At 36.7% G+C, this 22464-nt stretch overlaps 1 protein-coding gene across 1 annotated transcript; it reads left to right on the top strand.

Annotated features, from left to right (window-relative positions):
• Positions 1–1788: 1788 nt before the first annotated feature.
• isl2b (ISL LIM homeobox 2b) lies at positions 1789–5181 on the top strand. The gene is made up of 6 exons (XM_073837483.1): positions 1789–1912; positions 2223–2412; positions 2591–2850; positions 3684–3967; positions 4285–4452; positions 4632–5181. The coding sequence occupies exons 1-6, from the start codon at positions 1855–1857 to the stop codon at positions 4746–4748; spliced, it is 1077 nt and encodes a 358-aa protein (XP_073693584.1). The 5' UTR covers positions 1789–1854; the 3' UTR covers positions 4749–5181.
• The last annotated feature ends 17283 nt before the right edge of the window (positions 5182–22464 follow it).

The following is a 22464-nucleotide window of genomic DNA, read 5'->3' as shown; positions in this document are numbered from 1 at the left end:
TTTCCGCATAGCCTATATTGAACTTTGCAATGAATGGAAATATCACAGCTGGCAGGTGTAAAGAAGACTGTCTCGTGGAAAGTTAGACAGTAACGGAAGTGAGAAGGGAGTATAGTGACCTGTGGCACTAGGACATAGCCTACTTAATTTTAAATGAGAAGTCACCATACCTTAAAACTGCCGCAAACACCTAGGCTAGGCTACTGCTTTTAGCAATTGTTTTAATACATTTAATAATAACAATGTTACATGGCAAACAACAGTTCTTTTTGGATTGATTTAAAAAAACAGAAGTCACGTGTTTGGCCTCCGGGGAGCCCCGAATCACCCTTCAGTTCCAGCGCTGGGTGTCAGTATTCTACATCGGGGCTATTCCCTTAAGTTTCAGAGATTGAAGTTGTAGAAGTAGATGGCATTAAAAGTTCGTCTTGATGAGGCCAGGCATGTGAATGCATCAGAATGCAAAACAAATTCGATCATGAAATTTCATACAGTTGTCTGCAATAATAATGCGACTATGCTACAAGCAGTAGGCATATGCCAGGGACTACAAGTACAATCTGGCAGCACAGCAGTGGCGACTTGTTGGTGATATAGATGGGAGCTCTGGTTCATCCCTTGTTGCAGAACTGAATTGTCCGTCACTAACATGTCTTGTCATGTTCTCCTTCTAATGTCTGAAAAAAACGAAATAGTTTTGAATCACAGCGATGTCACTCCATACATTTCAAACATCAAACATAAAGGGTTCAATTATGCCAAAATTTACAATTATTCTAAAACTTTTTTGTTTCATCTACAGTTAGTTCTATTTGTAGGCAATCACACGGAATTTCCCTTAATGTAAACTCTTCATCATTGTTAGTGACTGCACTAGGTGTCATCCATTTTCCAATATTTATGCATATAACTTTTCCTTAAATTGTATTTTTTTTTTGTTTATCGTGGCAATCAAATGCGCAATATTACTACATTTAATTTTAAGAATTTAAATTAGAAATAGTTAAATATAGGACATTTTAATTCAAAACAGCAAACAAAATTAGATATGTATAGGCCTCTAAAACTGTGCAAATGTCTAAATAATTATGTGTCAAATGCGTTAACGCTGCTTTGTCGTTTTTAGATTTTGAATTTCAGAATTCAGGAATAAATTGGTCATGAATAAACCTTCCAGAATCTAAACACAGTCCAGTTTGATGAAAACAATTTATAGATTTAAATGATCACTTACATTTATTTTACTCATCAATCTGTTAAAAAATAGGCATACTTAGTCTGTCCTCCAATTCCAATTTTTCTTAAATTAATAAATTATTTTTGGGGGGATAGTTTTTTAACCAGTAGATGTCACCCTGACGGTATAGGCTACTTCGACCGAGCCACTTGACGAGATTAATCTCACCTTTCCTAAAGGTGTGGTGTGGATCCAGGAACCCATAAAAGAGGCCTATACCTCACATTACAATACCCTGAATAAAAAAACTTTTCTTCCACGATTAATTATCGAACCCTCCTGCAGCCAGACTCGCAATATAAGCAACAAATTAAGATGTTTTTATATTTTTCTGAAACAACAAGCACAGTTATCTGATCATGTCTAGGGAGTGAAACGAATCAATATTGGGTGCACTGTGACTTGTTGCCCCCTACTGACGCGTCTTAGTTCGGATTTACGCCTGACGTCACGTCTCGTGCGGCAGACAGCTCTCTCTCTCTCGGCCCCTGTTCCTGCGTTTACCCCTCTCTCCATCCCTCCTCACTCTGGACTGAAGTTGCGGGGCAGCCGGGAGCGGACAGTACCTTTTTCTCTCTTCCTGTTTCTACAAGCAATCTTCTCTTCAAATAACCTGTATGGTGGATATAATATTCAGTTCTTCTTTTTTGGATGATATGGGGGATCATTCCAAAAGTATGTATATCCATAAAAAAAACATATACAAAAAGTTACATGTTAGCTATAGTTAATGTTTAAAATTAAGCGTTTACAATTTGATTCAATGTTGTATTTTAAAATTATGGAAATGATTAGGCCTACTGTTTTTTTCTGAGCTACGGATTCTGTAGTAGCTATCTGTTATTTTAGAAATACTGTCTTGGTCTTTTCAGTGTTTACAAACCTCAATGACTTCGATTTTTTAGGAGAAAATATGCCTACTTGCTAACGACTCTCAATGAACTCGTGTATAACAGCTCAAAACAATGTTCTTTTTCATTTTCAGAGAAGTCCGGACTTGCGATGTGTGTAGGCTGCGGCAGTCAGATCCATGACCAGTATATTCTGCGGGTCTCCCCCGACCTGGAGTGGCACGCAGCCTGTTTGAAATGTGTAGAGTGCAACCAATACCTGGACGAGACGTGCACTTGCTTCGTTCGGGACGGGAAAACGTACTGCAAGAGAGATTATGTAAGGTAGGTTTTTTATTAGGTTTGTTTCGAAACAAGCTTCAATTATTTCATAAATATGGTCGCATATGCAGGCCTATTTTTGTGAAATAGGCTACTAAAAATTAAATTAAAGTAGGCCTAGAGTTATGTCAGGTTTTGTCATTGCACAAACTAATTTTTTTTTCTATTCTACATCCAACAGATTGTTCGGTATAAAATGCGCAAAATGCACTTTGGGCTTTAGCAGCAGTGATTTGGTCATGAGAGCTCGGGACAGTGTGTATCACATCGAATGTTTCCGCTGCTCGGTGTGTAGCCGGCAGCTTTTGCCCGGGGATGAGTTCTCCGTCCGGGACGAGGAACTGTTGTGTCGGGCAGATCATAGTCTGGCCCTGGAGCGCGGATCAGGCAGCAGCCCTCTCAGTCCGGGACACATCCACAGCAGAGGATTACATATGGCAGGTCAGTATAGCACAATAACAATCAACTGATTTAGGCCTAGCCTATATTATTATCATACACGGACTTATAAGCATTATAGTATTGGAAAACAGAAATATTATTCGGAACAGTTAGAGCTTATTTATTTGGAACGGTATTCTGGAACTGTGCACATAGGCTAAACTGAAAGGTAATTATATAGGCTACTGTGGGAGGAATCGTGTAATGTTGTTACATAATAGCTAATTACAGGCTGATCTGCTTGATAACTTTGTTTAGTCAACCACTGATAAGCCTGAGCGGCAGGACCTTAAATACAGCTGCACAAAAGACTCAACATGCTCTTTAATTTCATAATTTACAAATGCATATTTGCAAAATACAAAAAATATGCAATATATTATTGGTTAAATTAAACGTAGGCTAATATTGTTATTATATATGTGTGTGTGTGTGTGTGTGTGTGTGTATTAGGCTCTTTCTATCTATTTCTATCTTTCATGAAGCCAGATTTATTCATTTAAGTTTTAGTGAAACTGTTGTGCAATTATATTAAAAACACAAGTTTTGTATCCACTGAATAGCCTATTTCTATCTATCTATCTATCTATCTATCTATCTATCTATCTATCTATCTATCTATCTATCTATCTATCTATCTATCTATCTATCGTTAAATTTCCAATTGTATTAGAAGAAGTGTATTATTGTATAATAGGCTATTCAAAATGTAAGTGATATGTAGAGTAAATTATCTTTCAACGGCAATATTCTTACTTTTGGCATTTAGCCTATATTTGCTAAGCATAGCCTATTTTATGAACCTTATAAACGTTTTTAACATTTTTGTTCAGCTGATCCTGTGTCGGTCCGGCAAACTCCTCATCGGAACCACGTGCACAAGCAGTCGGAGAAGACCACTCGGGTGAGGACGGTGTTAAACGAAAAGCAGCTACACACTTTACGGACGTGCTACAACGCAAACCCGAGACCAGATGCGCTCATGAAGGAGCAGCTGGTGGAGATGACAGGCCTGAGCCCGCGGGTCATTCGAGTCTGGTTCCAAAACAAGCGCTGCAAGGACAAGAAGAGATCTATCCTCATGAAACAGTTACAACAGCAACATGGCGATAAGACGGTAAGTGTCTTTCTAATACACTTAAGTGTGAGAAATTTACCATGTGCGAAAAAAAGACCGGAGTGATGCCCGACACTTGATATGAGCCGAGATGATTTTAATTGGGTCTGTAATTCGACTGCAGTGTTGGTTGGAGAAAAATCACAGACTCCTCCTACTGTGTGTGGTTTGGGGGATGTTTTAAACTCTGTTTTATCTACTGCCCAATGTATTATAGTTGTATTTTGTTAATCAAAAGTTAAATTGTTTTATGATGCATTGTCTCTTTTCAAAACGGGCTGTAGCTGTGTCCCCTCATCGCAGACTTTTTGGTTCAGAATCTGCAGGGTATGACGGGCACTGCGCTGGTTGCAGGCAGCCCAGTTCGACACAACCCTTCAATGCCAGGACACCCGGTGGAGGTGCAGACTTACCAACCACCCTGGAAAGCTCTCAGCGAATTTGCACTTCAGAGTGACTTAGATCAACCTGCCTTTCAACAGCTGGTGAGTTTAAAATAAAATAAAAATAAAATCAAAGTTGCTTTTTACATTTTTAATGGATTTTATACTTATACTTTAAATGCCTAATATGGCCAGACGGAGAATAGCCTGTTATTATTATTATTATTATTATTACTATGCCTAGCTATTTATTTATAGTTAATTTTGCCTCTCACTTTCAGGTCTCTTTCTCGGAATCCGGTTCTTTAGGAAACTCATCTGGTAGCGACGTCACCTCTCTTTCTTCACAGTTACCGGACACACCGAACAGCATGGTACCGAGCCCGGTGGAGACGTGAGAGCGACTCCTCGTCTGTTCCCCGGGAATTCATTAGAACAACTCATGTCACGGACGCGGGAAATTCCACTACCATCACCGGACAGCGCTATCAGGCGTATCGCAAAAACCTGATCTAGGAACAGAGGAAACGTTTTTCTAAAAATCCGTCAACAAATCCGTGGTGATACTGGGAGTGAAATGATGGAAAGTGAAACTCTGCATTGTAGACACTAAATGAGGGACCATGTTTACTCGAAATGGATATTCGTTATTCGTTATGATGACTGTTGTATCTGTGATTTTTGGACATTTTTTTTGAAAAAATCTTTTCAAAAGACTCGATTTCAGAAGATGGGATTTTTTCGTTGTGAAATTTATTGGCGGACCGTTTGCGTCTCTGAACAAAATTAAGTTATTGTTATTTATTGTCACATCAATTCGCAAAAAAAATAAATCAGCACAGAAAATTTGTATTTATATTTGTGAATGCAAAATGCGTGAATAGGCTCTTATGAAAATGTTTAATTTGTACAGAAAAACGGAGAGGCGAAGTATTACTAACTCATAATAATATAATATCATAATTATTACTAAAATAATCTCCAAAAAAACAAAAAAACAAAAAAAAAAACATTATTTGTTACTGATAGGCTACTTTTATTTACCGTAATTTCTTTAAGGGGAAAAATATGGCTACGAATACTGGTTTGTTCAGAATCAAGTAGGCCTAATTTAAGATAGGCTACAAAGTCTATATTAGAAATAAAATAAACAAGCTAATTGGCCGAATAGAAAACTCTGCAGATACCAAACTATTTCAAGGTAAATCATGTTTCTTAAAAATAATTTGGTGATCTGTGTTCGGATTAAGGTAGACTAAATGATATCGTTTTTTCGTTGTCAGATCAGATCTTTAAAATTAGTCTTCCTTTTCTTGGCAAATGTACATGTCTAGACAAATATTTCAGGATAGCTTGAGCTTTTATTTACTTGTGCCATTACACCAACAAACCATACATTCATATTTAACAGAACCGGAGCGTGATCTGAAGAGATTAGATTCACCAACGCACAAAGAAAAATCTTAAGAACTAAATATCCACAGGAAATTAAACTGAATTACACTGCTTATTAAATTGTTTGCTTATACGTTAACAAATCGATATTTTAAAACACAAGTTAAATTCACGTGAATTTTAAGAAAAAAAAAACACTTATGTTTTTGTGATTTTAGTCATTTCGTAGGCGCTTATCGTTTTTCGAAATACTGCAAATTTCAAGGTTGGCGAGGCTTATTCCTAAATTTGATTTTCTCTAAGAAGAATTTGATACCTGAGACAGATTTGAGATTGGTTTTAGCTATACTTCTTTCTATACAGTCCAATCTTTCTTAATATATTAAGAAATGATCCACACAACCCAAAAGAATTCAAAACAAAAAGCTACTAATAAGCTGCTAAAGAACAGGCGGGTTTATATAGTAGGATTTAAGTGATATTGATACAGATCCAAAGAGACAAGATAGCATTTTTTTTTAGCTTGTTCTAGTAAGCTAATCAATCAGTCAGAAACAGAGAGGAAGTAAGGGAATGATAGGAAGGTGTTCAAAGGATGAACCTCTGTAGTATTTTAAGATAACCTGAATGTGGTTCTCAGCTCTCAGAATGTTTTGCAACCCATTTCCAGCTACATTTAGCTCTTGTCATCGGATCATCTGAACCAGAAATGAGCAAAATGGGGTTTAGCTGTATTGCCAATTTCACTGATTCGTTTACCCACTGAAATAGGCTAGTTTTTTAATAACCCTGTGTGTGTGTGTGTGTGTGTTAATGTTGACACAGACCTTACAGCAACATTTTTAACCTATTTCTTGCAATAGAACTATAAATCAAGCAACCCCACCCATCTGAAGACATACTAAAATCATGAATCCCCATTAGGAGAATAAACACACAAGGACACTGCTAGCAGGCCAATATGGACATGCATTCACACATTCACTCACTCTCTCTCTCTCACACACACACACACACACACACACACACACACATCCCATTAAAGGCATGGAGGGAGGTCAAAGCCACCCACTCTACAATAACAGACTATAAAACAGAGTTCACGATGGCTTCAGCATTCACTCCACAAGACTCTGTCACTCAGTCTTAAAGAAATAAAAGCATCTGGCAATTGAAGGAAATACAATTATAGAAAGTGGCCTTGCAGAATAATATAATGCCTCTGCATAATCCAAGATACAGAAATAGCTGCAGTCACCAAAAGTTTGGAGGCTTCCTTCATATGTGGGCCAGATCAAATCAGACAGTGCTGGGATTTTGGTCACACACAGGTATGGGTGCAGAGCTCAGGCCAAATTAAAGTAGATGGTGGGGGTGAAGTGCTGTGACCACGGCTCCATAAATAACTAGGATTTATTAGATCTTAAAAACACTTTTAACAATACCGACCCTAATGCATTCTATGTTTGATAATGCACTCAGGGCTTTAAGAGCGGGATAAACAGACCTATAACTCATGTTTTTATCATTCCAGCATGGGGAGAACACAGAATGTGTTCTACAGCAGCGTTCAAAGGGTCACCACAATATTGCTTTCAAATTAATGGCTACCGTCACAGCAAACAAACCATCCTCAAACCGGAGCCACCCTAATTGTTCGATATTTTATGTACATGTTTGCGATAGATATTTGTTTTGTGGACTCTTGACAATATAACACTCTGTGGAAATGATAACAATGAAATCTGCTGAAATTTTACCTGACACACACAATCTAAACTTGAAAGAAAATTTAATTTGGATGAACACCTTTAGAAGTATAGCTTATCAAACACAACACCGTTTTTTTTTTAAACACTGTAATAATGAACAGCAATATATTATTCTACAGTTGTCACTGGGTGTAGTCTGAGTGACTGAGCATTTCACGTGAGTGTTAAAAGACCAGTCTCTGTCGGTGAATCATCCGAATCTGATGACGTTCCTGGCTGTGTTTAATTCGCATATTTTTTTGGAAAATGAATCAAGGCTGCTTCCTCTGCCAAAGTTCTCTCAAAGGATAATATGAGGTGAAGTAAATCATGAATATAGCATGAACATCAGGAAATTAATGTCTTTTCAGAATATTAAAAACTAACATTGATGATGTACAAGGTAATGATTCTCCTCAGGGTATTCTGAGGACCTCATAATTATAGGGATATAATATTTGAACAGGCTCAAATTTCTTCTGTGGAACACAAAAGACAACATTCTGAAGAATGTTTCAACTGCTTGTCCGTTCACTTTTATTGTATGGATATATTTTTTTAAATATCTACTTTAGTGTTCAATAGAAAAAAAAAGAGAGATGAGAAAGAGCAAAAAATAGATTTTCAGGATACTGGATGCTTCTTTCTACAGATCACATGGTCCATCATCTTTGTCCCATGTTCCTGACATTATACTACACACACACAGAGAGGTAGGCACTGAATGAATGGGTTGTGTCAGAGGCTGGCCTTGGGGTCACTGTTGCTTTCTTGTGCCAAAACTGTTTATGTTATCCTGGGGGAGAAGAAAGAGGCCGAACATGTTCCCTGCCAAACATTTATCCTGTCTCAAGCCTGCACCCAACACATACCAGGAGCCTACACTGACCGAAGCTGCCCTTATCACCAAACACCAGAGATGGGCACTCGTAAAAGCCTGTGTGCTGAACTTCACCCGGAAAAAATAAACAGAATACTAGCAGTCAATGCTCTGAAATTAAAATGGCACAATAAATAAGAGATACTGCATGCTTGTTTAAAAGCCATTTGTTAAAAGCACACTGTCTTTTACAAATGCTGACAGGTAAGATTTCATTTAACATGATGATAGGAACATGTTTTAGGTGCTCAGATTAATTAGCACCTAAATAAACAGCATTTTATAGAATATACACCACCACCATCAAAAATTTTGAACAGTAAGATTTTTAATGTTTTTTCTAATGAAGTCTCTTCTGTTCACCAAGCCTGCATTATTAGATCTAAAGCAGAAACAGTAAAATTTTGAAATATTTTGTATTATTTAAAATGAACAGAAAGATCCAAAGATCAGCAGATCTTGCTAAATAAAAATACTTTTATTTAGCAAGGATGCTTAAAATGGATCAAAAGTGATGATAAAGACATTTATAATGTTACAAAAGATTTCTATTTTAGATCAATGCTGTTCTTCTGAACTTTCTATTCATCAAAGAAACCTGAAAAAATTCTACTTAGCTGTTTTCAACATAATAATAATAATAATAATAATAATAATAATAATAATAATAATAATAATAATAAATGTTTTTTTTAAGCAGCAAATCAGAATATTAGAATGATTTCTGAAGCATTGTGTGACTAGAGTAATGATGCTAAAATTCAGCTTTGAAATCACAGGAATAAATTACATTTTAAAACATATTCAAATAGAAAAGTTATCCTTAATTGTAAAATTTTTAAAAAATGTACTGTTTCTGCCGTACTTTGGATCAAATAAATGCAGGCTTAGTAAGCAGAATAAAAAACATTAAATTCTAACTGTTCAAAAACTTCTGACTGGTAGTGTAAGTATTTAAATAATATATTTTTATTAGTTAATTTCTTCTAAACTTGTGTCAGGATGTCTTTTGTTAATAATAACAATTTCAAAATGAACAATCTTTCAGCCCTCTTAATTCAAATAAAATGTACAAACTATTTTTCAAGGTATTAAATAAACCAAAGATGGTCAGAATATGTTTTATATAAAAAAAAAAAATTCAGTATTCAAACTCACATTAATTACATTAAGTAAATCCTACATTAAGTTTCTTTCATTTAGAAATTACTGGTAAATTTCACAAACACATGTAACACAAGTAACACATGGACATGGACCATTACTTTCTAAAGTAGAAAAACTGATTTATTATTTATTTTTGCAAATATACTCCAAATACTTTTTTTTAACAGTGTACAATTCCCCATTAACGTATTTTCCTATTTGTATTTAATATGAAAATTAGAATTTGATTAGTAATATGCATTGCTAAGATCTTCATTTGGACAACTTTAAAGGCGATTTTCTCAATATTTTGATTTTTTTGCACACTCAGATTTCAGATTTTCAAATAGTTGCATCTCAGCCAAATATTGTCCTATCCTAACAAACCATACATCAATGGAAAGCAGCATTCATGTGATTTATAAATCTAATTTTCCAAAAAATGTACCCTAATGACTGGTTTTGTGGTCCAGGGTAACAAATCAGTGAGAAAAGAAAGGAAAGACCTTGAATGCCATTCGGCATACTGAGAAGACTGTCTCTTTACATCCTGAGTAGAAACTGTCATAATCTTAATCAGGGCCTAAACCTGAGAGCCATGAAGGGTTTTTAACAGACCGTCTCTTTGCTGCAGACTGTGGAAGTCTATTAGATAAGAGACCTTCTTGTTCTCAGATAAAAGCTAAACTCACTTCCCAGAGCGCAGAAAATTAGCTCTAATAAACTCATTAAGTAATTAGTCTCCGCCATTAAAACCCTAAAACCGCCAATGGAGTTCGAGTCAGACACTCAGCATGCATAAACACAGATGTGTTTATTCAGTGTTTAGAGGAGCCAGTCAAGATCATGGCCAATATGCATGGCTTTAATACAAGCCTTTGATTTCAGTTGAGCAGGCTTCCACCACTAATACCCACTTCCTCCTCTAAATGCCATAGGTATGCGTTACCTAGCCGAGTGCAGTGCCCTGAGGAAAGGACCTAAGTGTTGATACTGTGAGCGAACGGGATGCTGGGAGAGACTGCTGGTCACACTTCACGCTTTGCTGGACTCACTGAGACTGGTATTAGATAACGTGTCACTGCCAAGTACCTGTCGGTACTGCATGGCTAACGGAGGACAGAGTGCTCTTTATGTAAAGATTAAGAACGTCGGGTTTTGCCTCCTGAAACAGAAACATAAAGATTTTACTTTTAGCAAGAACCTTAGCTTAACAAAATGAACCAGTACACTGTTGTTTTTGAATGAAATTGATAGAAATTTAAACTTTTATTCATTAAGGATACATTAAATTGATCATAAACGACAGTAAAGTTTTGCTTTTTTACAACACTGTTAAGAAATGATAATAAGAAATGTTACTTGAATACCAAATCAGCATATTAGAATGATTTCTGAAGGATCATGTGGCACTAAAGAGCAATGGCTGCTGAAAATTCAGCTTTTCACAATATTACAGGTTTAATTTTAAAATCCTTCAGGTCCCGCAAATTCGTTGGTTTTTCAGCATTTATTGTGTATTTGAACCCTTTCCAACAATGACTGTATGATTTTGAGATCCATCTTTGCACACTGAGGACAAGTGAGGATCTCATATGCAACTACTACAAAAGGTTCAAACACTCACTGACGCTCCAGAAGTAAACACAATGCCACAGAGCCGTGGGGTGAAAACTTTTTGAATTTGAAGATCAGGGTAAATTTAATTTTATTAAATTTGTCTTCTGGGAAACATGTACCGGTAAGTATCTTTTGTGGCTTCTGAAGGGCAGTACTAAATGAAAACAATATGATGTGTAGGCAAAATAAGAAAAATGTATACTTCATCATTCTGTTCAAAAGATTACATCCCTGGCTCTTAATGCATTTTTTTCCTTCTGAAGCATCAATTTGAACCTTCTGTAATAGTTGCATATGAGTCCCTCAGTTGTCCTCAGTGTGAAAAGAAGAATCTCAAAATCATCAGTGATGTTGGAAAGGGTTCAAATACACAAAAATGCTGAAAAACCAAAGAATTTGCAGGAACTGAAAGATTTTTCTGAAGAACAGCGGGCAGTTTAACTGTTCAGGACTTATGAAAAACTATCACTAAACAAATAAACAAAAAAAAAAATCTGAACGTCGTCAGAACTAAATAAAAATAACATCCCTCTTATTTTGGTCAAATAATTAACATTTTGCAGATTCTGCAAGGTTTATTTAAACTCTTGACCTCAACTGTATGTTGAGTATATTTACATATTTAAAAAAATGAAACATGTTTTATAAAGCAATACTGGAGTTGAAAGGCTGTGAGACTTTTACTACTTACATCAATGCAAACTATACATATAAGAATAAAAGCAGGGCCATATTGTTCAACAAATCATGTTGCTTCTATCAGGACAGTCGAAAACGTTCGAAAGAAGATTAAGCAAATAAAAGTGTCATCAACAAGTTCAGTTTACTTCTCACTGATGGAGGACAGGCAGCCAATGACATGCAGCTGGACTACATGACATCACCACTACAACATACAGCAGCTGTAGTCGATACACTCAGAAAGCACTCAGCACACTTGCATAGCACATAACAAACTTGGATGAAGGAAATCATTTACATAAAAGCATTATTTGAAGTGTTCACACACTTTTCATTACGGAGAAGGCAACTTGTGTACAAAGAGACTTTCGAAATTCCTTCTGATCATTGTCACTCTATAAATTTACACTACATTTGAAAGTTTAGATTCTCAGGGCAAGAGGTGACCTCCGAAACCTTTACAGAGGAATCCATGGGAATTGTCGCCACAATAGAAGAGTCGACATTTGATAGCTTCCTTTTCAGCATAAGCCAACTGCACTAGTGCATCATGGGAGCAACGGTTAATTTGTCTTTGAATGACAGGTCAAGAGAGCTCATTCTCTCTCCACCCACGTCGTAACAAATCACGGCTAATTGGGTTATTAGTAAGTCTTGGACTCTCCCAGGGTCCTACAACAACTGGATAGAAGTGCTGCATCTACATATCAGAACATTCATTCACTCCAACTAAAAAAGACAGAATAAAAGAGAAAGTACACAGAGAAAGAGAAAATATAAGACACTAATCTTGAACTTCAATATCATGCCATAGCTTTCACTATTTACCTTATTTTTAACATAGGCCTGTAAGAGTAAGCACAGACATTTTAACTTGCTTTTGGTTTCAGCCACTCCCTGCTTTATCTACTTTATGTTGCAAACGGGTATTTGTAATCATATTATTTTAATTTACTATTGTAATCATAAACACACTGACTAGGCACCCTTATTTTTATAGTGCTTTATACAGCATAGATCGTTTTATAGCAGCTTCACAGTAAGCAGGAAAGTAACAGAATCAATGATACAAATGATGCAAACTTTAAAAATTCTGCTATCAAGCACCTGTAGCAAGACAATAGTGAATGGCGCTAAAACACAGGTTTAATCAAGTGGCAACCTCCCGCTCTCTCTATTGAAACCAACACGGAAGTGTCTTAAACTGCAGTTCATCGACTGGCCGCTAGAGACTGGCTGCAAAAGGGAGTCAGTCCCATTGACTCCCCATGTTAAAATGCCCAACTTTACAGAAGAAAAAAACATGTTTACAGCCTGGTTCAAAAAGTGGTTTTAGACTATATAGCTAGTTTCGCCTTTCATGTCAACTGTGAGGGGGGTGAATTTTTTTTTTTATAACTCATCCGTTTAAGTTATATTAAGCCGTAAAGTTCTGCATAATTAAGGGCGCGGCCACTTGAGTGACAGGGGGATTGCCGCTGCTGTCACCACTGGTGCGCTAAGTAGGCGTGGTTTCAGCACCCAACTCCACCCACGTCCCGCCTCTTTGCCCATTTTCGATTATCCGGGAGTGACGCGCGATGACGCGATTCCAAGATGGCGACGGGGAACCCCGCCCACTATAGACGTTTTTCCTGAACACGGAAGTAAGTCCGACTCTTAACTGAAAGAATGCTTTGCATTTCCTGTCTGCATTGTTTCTAGTCAAATTAGGGTATATTCCGAGCTAATAAACTAACGTTAAACATATTCAAATGTTTTTAAAAAGCACATGGCTCCATAGCGCCATCACTTGGCAATGTCGCAATGACCGTCATTTGTCAGTGCCTCACTTTAATGAGTGTGTAGATGACACGAAGCAGCGGACATTAGCTACATTAAAAACAGATGGACGCTATTTAAATGGGTTCCTATGGAAACCGGAACGGAAAAGCATTCAATCTGACGTTAGAATTCGCAATGGCGGCGCTCATCGTTTACTCAGGAAAAAGGTCTATAGGCTTCAAAATCGCTCTTCAGAAACCTACAGGTGACGTCACGGACACTACGTCCATATTTTTTACAGTCTATGGGTTTAATACGTGAACCCTGACACATTTTTATTACGTTGATATAGGTACGTATTGCTGTTTTTATTACGTTGCTTCAGGCAGGTTATGTATTGCAGTGGTTCAGAGTTAAAATTTCATGGGGATTGTTGCTAAAAGTTAATGCTCTATCCTGTTGGAAATATGCCCTACATCAAACCAGACTGTAAAAAAAATATGGACATAGTGTCCGTGACGTCAACCGGAGGGTTCTGAAGAGCGTTTTTGAAGCTCATAGTGGGCGGGAGTTCATCTTGGAATCACTTCATCGCGCGTCACTCCCGTGGTGACAGCAGCGTTAATCCACCTGTCACTCAAGTGACCACGCCCCTAATTATGCAGAACTTTAAGGTTTAATATAACTTAAACGGATGAGTTATAAAAAATTCACAGTTAACATGGGGAGTCTATGGGATTGACTCCCTTTTGGAGCCAGTCTCTAGCGGCCAGTGGATGAATTGCAGTTTAAGTCACTTCCGTTTTGGTTTCAATAGAGAGAGCGGGAGGTTGCCGCTTGCACCAAACCCAACCCTAAACCTACCCGATAGTGTCAACAAATATACAAAACCGATATAAAAACGCATTTGTTGATGCCATTTGAATATTCCAGCATATTAAAATTGTTTTAAGTCATAATATTATTCTTCAGGTAATTGTGCGATGTGCTTTATCAAACTCGGTAAATCATATTTTGTGTGAAAAGGAATAAAAGCTGTCAGAGTACTCGGATGTAAACAACTGCATGGATTGCACAGTGTACTACTGAATACGTTGTTCTGCTGATTTATTCTGTCTAAACCATGGAAACAAATGAGTGGAAGCTGCTAAATCATATAGAGAAGGACTTAGTAAACAGGACAGGGCACAATATTTTGACAAACTAAAGCTACTAGGTGGTAAAGATACATACGAGCAGTATTAATCAAGTTATTAGCATAATATTTTACCTACCTGACCAGAAATGATACGAACAAACACAAATGTTGTCAAGATTTTTGCCCTGGAAATCCTGGTTCAGTTTGGCCAACCATAAATGCCTTTTGTTCCTCAGACAGTCTTTTGCACTCTTCTCTTTGATGTGTTATAACTTTTGGCAGTCTATCTATAGTACTCCAAATGTTTTTACCTGGTCCGAACGATTAGTACAGACCAAAATTTAAGAGTTCCGTTCGGTTCAGTGGAATTGTTTACGTTCAGTGGCGCAAATATAATGACACGTTGTGAATGTGAACGTTGTGAACACTCTATTTGGCTAATAAATTGGAACTCTCTTGAAAAATACATAACATTGCACAAACTGCATACTGAGTACAGCATCCAAAGCATAACTGCATCACTTTATATGTCTATCTCATACAAAAACATACGGTAGTTACCATAGACCACACTATAAAAATCAGATTTTAAGCAAGATGAAAACATTCACACCCTCTAAATAGACCAATTTAAATGACAACGTGAAGGTATCTGTTAAGCTAACTCTGAGTTTCTAGTTACGTGGTTGCCATTATTTTACTTTTAAAACCATCAGAGATTTTCTTAAGCATTAACAACAAAGCTCTAGCTACGCTTTGGCACAAAACAGCTTTAAAAAAAATAACGTCTGGCACTCCCTTAAGGACTGAGGGTACGGATTCTGACAACATGACTACAGTGTAGACAGCTCTGAGCGGCAGAATGGCAACACAGCCTGATGATTGTAATGTGGCCAAACCCATCAAACCACAGCCTGTACCTCAACACCGTTTCTGACCTGACATGTCAGAGCTTTTGAGTAGCAATTTGGGAAAGTGACAGGCTTCGGCTTCTCCTGTTACAGGTCAACTATGCGCAGTTGACTTGGTGCAGCTCCAAGACACATGTGTACATACACACACACACACACATATATATGCACAAAAACACACATACACTCACACACTGCTGCATTCCTTCAGGCTTGCTGTCAGAGTTCACATCCGATAGTGTTAGGCTCACTCATGCGGACTCTACCTTGGACTCTCTCCGCAGTGGGTGTAGTTCTGATGGCTGGCAGCCACTTAACAACGGCCATATTGTTCATCTTCCAGTAATTCTGCCTTATCTTGTAGTGGCGGGATTCAGTTTCACAGTGGCTTCTCACTGAGAGGCTGGGCCTGTGTGTGTGTGAAAAAGAGACGTAGAGAGTCGGAGAGGAAGCCAGTGTACATATGTATGTGTTAATGGATGAGCTTAATAAGTGTGAAAAGTAGAGTGCTGATTGGAAGCCATCAGCAAACAAGGTGCAACAGCAGCCAATGAGGAAATAAAGCCTCTTTACTCATGCACACGGACAAAGAAGCTTAGCCTTTCATAGCAAATGAAGCCTGTCTTACCAAATAAATATCAGGCATACAGATAATACAGAGATTACAAGAAATCTTGTAAAAATGCTTTGAATTTAAATTGCTTTAAAAAGTTTATTTAATAAATGCATCGATTTAATTAAATTTAAATTTAACATATTATTAAATATCAAAAATATGTGGTGTAACCATTAAGGAAAAAGTAACATTCTTAAATAACTTAAAATCAACATAAAATAAAAAATCATCTAGTTTTAATGCATGTTTTAGCTCTTATTTTGAACGATTTATTTGTATTTCAGTTAAATATTTTGACCTTTAATTTATGGTCCAAAGATGAACAAAGGTCTTACAGGTTTGGACTCGACATGAGGGTGAGTCATTAATGACAGAATTTTCATTTTTGGCTGAACTATCCTTTTAACACTGCTTCGCAGATTTTGTTTCCCATGAAATTTCATTAGATTAAGTGTCAAACTAATGGTTTTCTTTTTAATAGTTAAAAAAGGACTAGTTAACCACTAGCTGCTGTACTTTCAAATTCATCTGGTAACTTCTAGATACTTAATTTGTGAGTTTATGAGTGATTTCTCTATAATAAGCACTGAGAAGGCTCTCAGCATGAATGTCAGTGAGTATCTGTGCCTGTCACTTCAGGAAAGTGTATTTGTGTTTGTTCAAAATGTGTTAAGTAAACACTTGAGTTTCCTGTCTGCAGATCTCTCTTGCTCAGTGCTGCTTCCCGCTGGTGTGCACACAAAAATACATGAGTACACTGGAAAAAATATCTGTGGAGTTTTACAAATATTTCATATGCACATTCATATACTGGTAGACAAAAATCTCTTTTCTAATGTGTCAGAACGGTTCTCAACGATTATGCATCTAAAACAAATTGGTGACGTCAACTGAGCTCATACATTATATTTTTTCATTTGTATCATTACATATATTTTTTATTTGTATGTTTATGCGAAGACAAGCAGAGTGAGTCTGCATTTATATAAATGTCCAGTCTAAGGTAGATATAGAATTTATTGGCTTCAAACCTGAGCAGAGTGTGTGAGTGTGAGTATGTGTGTGTGTGTGTGTGTGGGGGGGGGGGGGGGGGGGGGGGTAAAGGGACTACCTGTAGACGGTGTGCCCCCCTCGACTGAAAGTTAAGCTGACCTGCATTGTTCTGGGAGGGAAGAACAGGAGTTCCAGTCAAAAGCAGCCAAGCGGAGAAGGGGATCACATTGCCCCAACAGAGAGAAGAGATTTACTCCTGGCATCCCTCTTTCACTCCATCACTGGCTTTCTCTGTCTCTCTCTTACCATCTCTTCTCTCATTTCTTCTTTTCCAACTTTTTGCTATTTTCAGTTAAAAGAAACAAATAATTAAAAACATTGTGCAGTAAATATAGAACAGTCACGCATTGAGTATTAAATAGGAAAATGAAATTTACATTAAAATTACACATCACCAACAACATTTGTGATAAAATCTCGATCTTTACCAGGAAGTGTCAGTGTTACTTTGTGTTTTCATGATGCGTCATCAATCGGCCATATTGGCAGCACTGAACGTAAACAATGCCACTGAACTGAACAAAACTCGCATATTTTGCTGATTATTTCTGCTGATAATGGGCAATTATTGTTTTGGGCTGTACTAATCAGTCAGGAGAGGAAAAACATTTGGAGTACCATAGGCTGCCAAAAGCTATATGAAATCAAGGCAAAGAGTGCAAAAAACTGTCTGAGGAACAAAAGGTGTTTGTGGTTGGCCAAACTGAACTAGGATTTCCAGGGCAAGAATCTTGACAACATTCATGTTTGTTCTTATTATTTCCAGTCAGGTACACTCTTAAAAATAAAGGTACTTCACGATGCCATAGAAGAACCTTTTTGTCTAAATGGTTCTATAAAGGACCTTTCACATCTGAGGAACCTTTCTGTTTTACACTATATATACTGATATACTTCAGATTATAAAAAAGTAAGCAAGAAATGGTTTTTCAAAGAACCTTTGACTGAATGGTCCTTTGTGGAACCAAAAATGGTTCTTGTATGGCATCGCTTGAAGAACCTGTTGAAGCACCTTTATTTTTAAGAGTGTAGGTGAAAAATTAGGCTAATATCTTAATACTGCTCGTACGTATCTTTATCACCTATTAACTTTAGTTTGTAAAAATATTGTGCCTTTTCCTGCTTACTAAGTCCTTCTCTGTATGATTTAGCAGGTTCCACATGTTTTTGTCTGTGGCTTAGACAGCATACATTAGCAAAACAATGTATTCAGAGCTACATTACCCAAGCAATCCATGTTGTTGTTTACATCCAAGTTTTGCCAATATGGCTGCACATCTAGGTAACTGACCAAATTGAGTACGAACTGAGTGCACACTGAGTTCGAAATTTTCATCCGAAATTTTCACACATTAAAAAATAAAAACGACACTGCCTCTAAAACTTTCGTCCGTCATAAAAAAAATTTGGATTTTTTTTTTTGCGTTTTCACATCCATAGCAAGCATTTTAATAAGAAAGGATGACAAATACGAAAAGCTGAAAAAATGCATACAAAAATTTCGGACTCAGCATGCAATGACCTTAATAGAGATACTATCACATGCAATTTCTTTTTTTGCTGTTTACCATCACATACATAACCGACTGTTTTTGTAACTCTGTTTTGGGCTGTACTGTACTAATCAGTCAGGAGAGAAAAAGAGTACCATAGGCTGCCAAAAGCTATATGAAATCAAGGCAAAGAGTGCAAAAAACTGTCTGAGGAACAAAAGGTGTTTGTGGTTGGCCAAACTGAACCAGGATTTCCAGGGCAAGAATCTTGACAACATTCATGTTTGTTCGTATTATTTCCAGTCATTTACACTCTTAAAAATAAAGGTGCTTCACGATGCCATAGAAGAACCTTCACCTTCATCCGAAATTTTCACACATTAAAAAATAAAAACGACACTGCCTCTAAAACTTTCGTCCATCATAAAAAATTTGGATTTCTATCACAATTTCTTTTTTTGTTGTTTACCATCACATACATAACCGACTGTTTTTGTAACTTTTTAACAAACTTGTGAGTATTTGACAGTTTAAGCACAATAAGACATGAAAGAGAACTTAGTTTAGTACTCACATGCATGTGACAGCCATTTTTTGTGTGCATACTTTAGATGTGTGCGCTCAGAAAACGTGATTTCTGAAGTTATGGTTTAAAGGGGTCATCGGATGCCTATTTTCCACAAGTTCATATGAATTTTTAGGGTCTTAATGAAAAGTCTATAATATACTTTGTTTACAAAATCTCAATAGTAGTGTAAAAAACACCCTTTTACCTTGTCAAAATCAGCTCTGCAAAAACTCAACTCATTTTATTGCAGGGTCCCTTTAAATGCAAATGAGCTCTGCTGTGGGATTATGAGAGGTAATGTTTACTTTAGCCGCATTTAGCTGCAAAACTTGCCAACAAGCACACTATTAAGAAAGGCCATTCGCAAAGATGCATAAAAAACCTTTTTATTCACTTCTGCTGTGGGTGAAGCCGTATCAGGAATCATTTGCATGAACATAGAGGCTTATGTCGATCGGGATCGTTGCTTTCCTTTTTAAAATGAAAGTAACGTTTTCCTCTGCCTCTTCAGCGGCTCAGATGTCAGGAGTAAATGACGACTGCTATGTTCATTATTACATCCAACAACAGAACACCTCAATCGCTCAATCTGAGACATTCTTGTCTGCACCTGAGTTGACACAATGGCGATCGGAGTCGAACTGTTTCAACTCGTTGAGGGCGGGTCTAAGATAATGCATTCATGTCAATAAACTATCATAGGAGCGGCCTCTGTCGTGTGCCGTCACACCGACAAGAAGCTGAGAATGACCTGATTTTAAAAAGGGGATATTACTTTTAAAGATTAAAAAAATACCACTGGGTGGATTTTTATCAGTGTAGGGTGGTTGTGTACACAAACTGCCAACACACATTAATATTTAAACAACATATAAAAGTTACATCCGATGACCCCTTTAAAACGGTTGATTTCAGTGTGAAAGACATGATAATCGAAACCAAACAAATGTTTTTTAGCAGAGTATCTGAGGTATGAGCAATAAAGGCACAGTCCTATTCTGGAAAAGTGGGCGGGGAGCAGCAGCTCATTTGCATTTAAAGAGACATGCCTCCACTCAAAATAGGCATTTTCAAAATTATATAATAAATGATCTGTGGGGTATTTTGAGATGAAATTTCACAGACACATTCTGGGGACACCTGAGACTTATATTACAGTACATATTGTAAAAAGGCGCATAATAGCTCTCCTTTAATATATAATAAAAAGTAACTTTTTTTTAAGATAATGTAATAATCCTGGGAAGTGTTCCCATGAGTGCTTAAAGAATAATCAGGATTGTTCTAAGGAAGAAAGAAACAAAAAAAGAAAAAGAAAGAAAGAAAGGCTTGTTCACAGGCAGCCTGATGGAGGTTTAACACACTGCGGTCGTGGGCCAGCTAAACAAAATATTTCATGCGAGATCCCTGATGGTCCAACTACAAAGTACAAAAGAAGCATGTAGCAGCACTGACACACGAGGAGATGAATGGTGGTGCCGAAATATTAGACGCGATTGAGTCAATAGGGAGATGCTCATATCTCAAATATGCCTTTTGTCTGGTGAAGGACTCCCTGTCTGTGTGTCTGTCTGTCTGTGTGTGTATCTGCCAAGACGTCTTAGAGATGGAATATATTGTTTTAGTCTGAGACCACAGATTCATATCCGCATGAATGAGTTGTGATGGAGTATGTGTGTGTGCACCCATCTCTCCTTCTCTTACTGTAATTTGACACAAAGTAGAAAGAAAAAAAGGGACATTATATTGCAGACAACTAATCGATAACATACCACAGTATACTACAATAAAAATCAAATGGATTTTGGTTTATGGAAGTAAGCGAGCTGATTGTTACAATTACAAGAAACTTGGAGCGATAAAGTGAGAAGTATTAAACTGGTCATGTGATTTCAAACATGTTGACTCGTTTAATGTAAAATAAAACAGCTCTTATTAGGCTACAGATATGTCTGAAGTCTTCATCTCATGTGAGTGAACATGATTTTCAAAAGCACTATTCATTTCTTTATGTATGAAACGTTTTGATGAGGGAAAAAATTACTGAGTGAACCTTTACGATGATTGGCTGTAAATATTTACCTTAATTTCTAAACTGAATTTTCTCCAGGCTGTTCTGGCAGCTTACCTTCTTGCAATGTTGATTCTGCGAAAGCAAATTCCTGTAACAAACACTACAAAAACACTCTCTGAACTTGTGAAACAGAGTGTCTTCAGCCACTTGAGAGAATAAACACAAGACTCACAGTGCCGCTGCCACCTAGTGGATTCCAGCTTTACGTCACTTCTTGGCAAGAATCTCTGTGACTCTAGTTCCCAAACACATCCTGTAATGGTACTGAAGTTACTCAACTTAAAAACAAGATACTGTTACACAAGTGGGCAAGACTTTAACTTGAATGTGTGAGGGGTGAATAAACAATAGTTTAAACAATATCCTACAGTGGATAAACAATAGTTTGTTTTTTTTTAAGTGTGAGGCAAAATTTATATTTTGATAAACTGTACATCATTTTTTGAGGTAGGGGTGTATGATTATATATAAACAGATATGTAATGACAGATTATCAAGTTTTTAAGGAGGTATAAGAATTTTGCAAAATTAAATAAATGTGACCCTTAACCACAAAACCAGTGTTAAGTAGCACAGGTTTATTTGTAGCAATAGCCAAAATACATTGTATGGGTCAAAATTTATCAATCAAAAATTATTAGGATATTAAGTAAGGATCATGTTTCAAGCAGATATTTTGTAAATTTCCTACCGAAAATATATATAAAAACGTAATTTTTGATTAGTAATATGCACCGCTAAGAACTATATTTGGACAACTTTAAAGGCAATTTTCTCAATATTCAGAATTTTTTTTTTTTTTTTGCACCCTCAGATTCCAGATTTTTAAATAGTTGTATCTCAGCCAAATATTGTCCTACATCAATGGAAATCTTATTAATTCAGCTTTCAGATGATGTAAAATCTCAATTTAATTTTTTTTATTATTTTTTAAAAATAAGAAATGAATAAAAACTTTAATTAAATTAAAAATCCTTTGAATTGTGAATAAGCTACATTTAAAAAGTTTAGCGTCAGTAAGATT

The sequence above is a fragment of the Garra rufa genome, chromosome 3 (genome assembly GCF_049309525.1).
Source record: "Garra rufa chromosome 3, GarRuf1.0, whole genome shotgun sequence".
Classification (NCBI taxonomy): domain Eukaryota; kingdom Metazoa; phylum Chordata; class Actinopteri; order Cypriniformes; family Cyprinidae; genus Garra; species Garra rufa.
The sequence above is the reverse complement of the archived record's forward strand: the minus strand, read 5'-3'. Positions and strand labels throughout refer to the sequence as shown.